At 39.7% G+C, this 4,910-nt stretch overlaps 1 protein-coding gene across 1 annotated transcript in view; it reads left to right on the top strand.

Moving 5' to 3' along the window:
- The window catches only part of LOC106868914 (deleted in lung and esophageal cancer protein 1), a 37,787-nt gene that overhangs the window by 20,275 nt on the left and 12,602 nt on the right, over window positions 1-4,910 (top strand). The window contains exons 9-10 of the mRNA XM_014914376.1: window positions 694-767; window positions 3,657-3,793. Of these exons, the coding sequence (XP_014769862.1) occupies window positions 694-767; window positions 3,657-3,793 (211 nt within the window). The remainder of the gene's footprint in view (window positions 1-693; window positions 768-3,656; window positions 3,794-4,910) is intronic.

Below are 4,910 nucleotides of genomic sequence, written 5' to 3'. Positions count from 1 at the left end.
CATCTATAAAATCAATGTAAAATAAAATATCTATAAAATCAATGTAAAATAAAATATCTATAAAATCAATGTGAAATAAAATATCTATAAAATCAATGTAAAATAAAATATCTATAAAATCAATGTAAAATAAAATATCTATAAAATCAATGTAAAATAAAATATCTATACAATCAATGTAAAATAAAATATCTATACAATCAATGTAAAATAAAATATCTATAAAATCAATGTGAAATAAAATATCTATAAAATCAATGTAAAATAAAATATCTATAAAATCAATGTGAAATAAAATATCTATAAAATCAATGTAAAAGTAATGAAAGTGGTAGCAATACATTTGGAACATCAAACATCAAAAATAACCGTAACAGAAATATTTAAATGTTATCTTATAAATATTTAATTAGTGCTGATATTTCAGGTTAAAAAACTCCTTTTCAAAAGCATTCAAGACCAAGAGAGTGGTATAAATGATGTGTCTGTTTTGTTAATGTTGAATCATTGTGATTAACACACCAAATTTGTACATATTCCATAATGCTTCAAGCAAATATTAAAATTGTCATGGAAAGTGCACCATGCGTGTGCGTGTGTGTGTGTGTGTGCGTGTGTGTGCGTATTAAACATAATTCATGACTGTACAAATACTTAACTTTATCATAACTATCAATTATGTTCTCGTTAAAGTGCCAAATTGCCGAAGCCGTTCACATCTCCATCAGCCAAGCACACTGACAATGTTAGTACCAGAGCTGAAGCGAGTAAGTTCTTTTAATGTCTGTCCACATTTTCAAAGTTTACCATTCCATACTAATCTTAAATTCATTTTTGGCTGAATCATTAGAATGTCAGATAAAATGCCTTGTGGTATTTGCTCTGACTTGCTGAGTTCAAATCCTAGTTTGACAATTCTGTCTGAATACATAGACACACACATACATATGAATGAGGACAGCTGTGTAAAGAAGTGCCAAGCTCTAATTGTGGAGGGAACCTGTGGAAGGGGTCAACTCAAGAAGATATGAGACAAAGTGGTAAGGAAGGACCTTCAGACACTGAGCCTCACTGAGGAAATGACAAGGGACCCGGACTAGCGGTGATTTATTGTTTTCTCATAGAGCAGCATCCTGGTTTTTAAATACATCTAATGATATGCACAGATCCTGAAAGATTGCTTGGAGATACATGTTATATAAATTGACCAAATTATTGTATCTTTAAAGCATGAAACTATTAGCAGCTCTTTTGTAAAGTGTGTATATTAAATGATATTTATCTCTCATTGGATGGAGTACTTTTTTGTTGATCCTACCTATAATGGAACAGTAAACTATATGTATGTATGTATGTATGGATTTTTGTATGCATGTATGTATGTATGTATGTATGTATGTATGTGTGTACGTATGCATGCATGTATGTATGTATGTATGTATGTGTGTACATATGTCTGTCTGAATGTATGTATCTGCTTGTATGTGTGTATGCATATATGTATGTATGCATGTATGTATGTACGTATGTACGGATGCACATGTATGTATGTATGTATGTATGTACGTATGTATGTATGGATGTACATGTATGTATGTATGTACGTAAGTATGTATGTGCATGTATGCATGTATATATGTGTCTGTACATATGTATGCATGAATGTATGTATGTATGTATGTGCATGTATGTATGCATGTATGTATATATGTGTTTGTATGTATAACTGAGATGCCTGGAACCTACGATAAAGGACTGAGATATCTGGTGCCTTGCTGTACTCAAAATGACCCGTCCTCCACAGCAGAAGTGTTAAGGCCACTCCCCCTGGTGAAGGTGATTGACCAGCGGGAGTCCTGTGCTGGTGCCACACAAAAACCACTCAAGCCAGTACTATGTAATAGCACCTACCACACATCGTAAAGTGGTTGGCATTAGGGAGGGCGTTCAGCTGTAGAAACCAATCCAGATCAGGATGGAACTGGTGCATCTCTTCAGTTTGCGAGCTCTGGTCAATCCGTCCAGCCCATGCCAGCATGGAAAAATGGACATTAAATGATGATGATGATGACACCACCAATGACGACGACGATGTTTGTGTGTGTGTGTGTGTGTGATTTTGTATTCATACTGTATCATAGTTGTAAACAAGCGTCACCATCATACAAGCAGTGTCCTTCATCTCCAGTCTTCCATGAAAACATGTCTGGCCTTGGAAACACTTGAAAACATGTGAAGATTGATGACAAGGACTTTTGGTCATTCAAAATCTACTTCAATAAATACTATCATATTCATTCAAGCATGGTGGACATTAAAACAATAACAGGTTTTTGTACAATTCCTCACCCAAGGCATTGTTCAACCAACCTGAGATGGCTACAGCAGATAACATTTGTGCCATGAGCCATACTGTGGAAAAACCCCCACAAACCACATGGTCATTTAGTGAATTCATTGACTTTTGAATGTTGGGCCTCACAGAGACAATGACAGAAGACCGAGACCTTTTGAGATAAGCTGTGATTGAGAAGACCTGGCAACTAAAGTGAGATCGCAGCCATGGCCGATGCCAGTGTTGCATCTCTGGCCCATTTAAAAGTATCCCTGATGTGTCGGGCAATATGATATGCTTGAGAAGACTTGTTGAGTCAAGTAAAACCAAAATCGTAGCTGTGGCCACTGTCCCCTCTCTGGCTCCCATGCCTGTGGCACATAAAAAGCACCATTCAAACATGACCAATGCCAGTGGCTGATGCCAGTGTCCCCTAACTGGCTCCTGTGCCAGTGTCCCCTAACTGGCTCCCTTGCCAGTGCTCCTTAACTGGCTCCCGTGTCAGAGGCATGTAAAAAGCACTATCCAAAGGCGATCAATGCCAGGCCCGCCTGACTGGCTTCTGTGCTGGTGGCACATACAAATCATCCACTACACTCTCAGAGCGGTTGGCATTAGGAAGGGCATCCAGCAGTAGAAACATTGCCAGGTAAGATTGGAGCCTGATGCAGCCTCCCAGCTTGCCAGTCCTCAGTCAGACCATCCAACCCATGCCAGCATCGAAAGCAGATGTTAAATGATGATGATGATGATTAAGCACAGTTATCTCAGCACTGAGATATATATCAATTTCAGTACCAAACTGTTCATTGTTCCTTGTCTGTTTTGTCCAATTCTTAACTGATTCCACCAATCTTTTATTCTTTTACTTGTTTCAGTCATTTGATTGTGGCCATGCTGGGGCACCACATTGAAGGGTTTTTGGTTGAACAAATCGACCCCAGGATTTGTTTTGTTTTGAAGCCCAGTACTTATTCTATAAGTCTCTTTTGCTGAACCGCTAAGTTACAGGGATATAAACAAACCAGCACTGGTTGTCAAGTGGTTGTGGGGGACAAACACAGACACCAAGACTTGTGCATGCACACACACACACAACAGGCTTCTTTCAGTTTCCGTCTACCAAATCTACTCACAAGGCTTTGGTCAGCCTGAGGCTATAGTAGAAGACACCTGCCCAAGGTGCAACGCAGTGGGACTGAACCCGGAACCATGTAGTAAATAAGCAGACTTCTTACCACACAGCCACACTTGCATCATCTTACCACTTAACCACACCTGTGCCTATATTTTTTTTTATTCTTTCATTTTTTTTTGTCAGGTCCGACACAGATCAACGGAGCTGGTTTACTAATTGAGCCACTCAGTGGTAGGCTCCCTGCACTCAGCTACGTCGTTGTCAAGATCACCCTCATTTCAAGTATGTGGGGTAACTACAAAGACAACCTGCTCTGTAAGGTAAGACCGTTTGCATCATCAGGTGCTTCAGTGGATTCGACTATCACTGTCATAAAAGTGTCGCTTGGGAATTGGAGGGAGATGGACTACATCTCCCCAATTGCCTTACCACTATCTATGCTAATTAGGTTGCATGGTTTAGCAGTTAACATGTAACAGAAACAGTTTAGTGTAGCAATTATTAACATAATAAATGCCTGCTCCATTCAATACAAAGTAATTGTTTTTAGCCTGTTCCCATCCATTATTAAACCTTAAATTCCTTTTTATACAACACCACATGGAGCTGCATTGATCAGCCAATCCTGAAATGCAGGATATCACAAGAATCATGCTAACATTGTTTACATTCATTTTGGAGGCAGGGAAGAACTCTTTAATGCAAAGCAGTCAACTCTATTCCCCCCTTTTTGTATCACTCATTTTCATTCTGTTGCAGAATCATAACAAGACTAAGTTCTTGATTAGGGTCCCACTCTATGGCACTTTAAGCAAGTGTTTTCTACTACAGTCCAAGGCTGACCAATACCTTGTGAGTGAATCTGGTTGACAGAAACTGAGAGAAACCTACATATATATGTGTGTGTGTGTGTAGGAGCACGTGGCCTAGTGGTTAGGGTGTCAACATCATGATTGTAAGATTGTAGTTTCGATTCCTGGACCGGGCAATGCGTTGTGTTCTTGAGCAAAACACTTCATTTCACTCCAGTCCACTCAGCTGGCAAAAATGAGTAATGCTGCAATGGACTGGCGTCCCGTCCAACTGGGGAACATGTATGCCATTGAAACCAGGAAACCGGGCCCATGAGCCTGGATAGGCTTTAAAAGGGCGCAAGTGGAGGCGCAATGGCCCAGTGGTTAAGGCAGTGGGCTCCCAGTCGGAGGATCTCGGTTTCAATTCCCAGACTGGGCGTTGTGTGTGTTTATTGAACGAAAACACCTAAAACTCCACAAGGCTCCAGCAGTCGGTGGTGGCGACCCTTGTTGTACTCTTTTGCCCCAACTTTCTTTCACTCTTTCTTCCTGTTTCTTGAGTAACGCTGCAATGGACCATAGAAACCGAGAAACTGGGCCCATGAGCCTGGCTACGCTTTAAAAGGATGCATAAATAAATAAA

The sequence above is a fragment of the Octopus bimaculoides genome, chromosome 27 (assembly GCF_001194135.2).
Source record: "Octopus bimaculoides isolate UCB-OBI-ISO-001 chromosome 27, ASM119413v2, whole genome shotgun sequence".
Lineage (NCBI taxonomy): Eukaryota > Metazoa > Mollusca > Cephalopoda > Octopoda > Octopodidae > Octopus > Octopus bimaculoides.
This window is presented reverse-complemented; position numbering and strand designations above follow the sequence as displayed.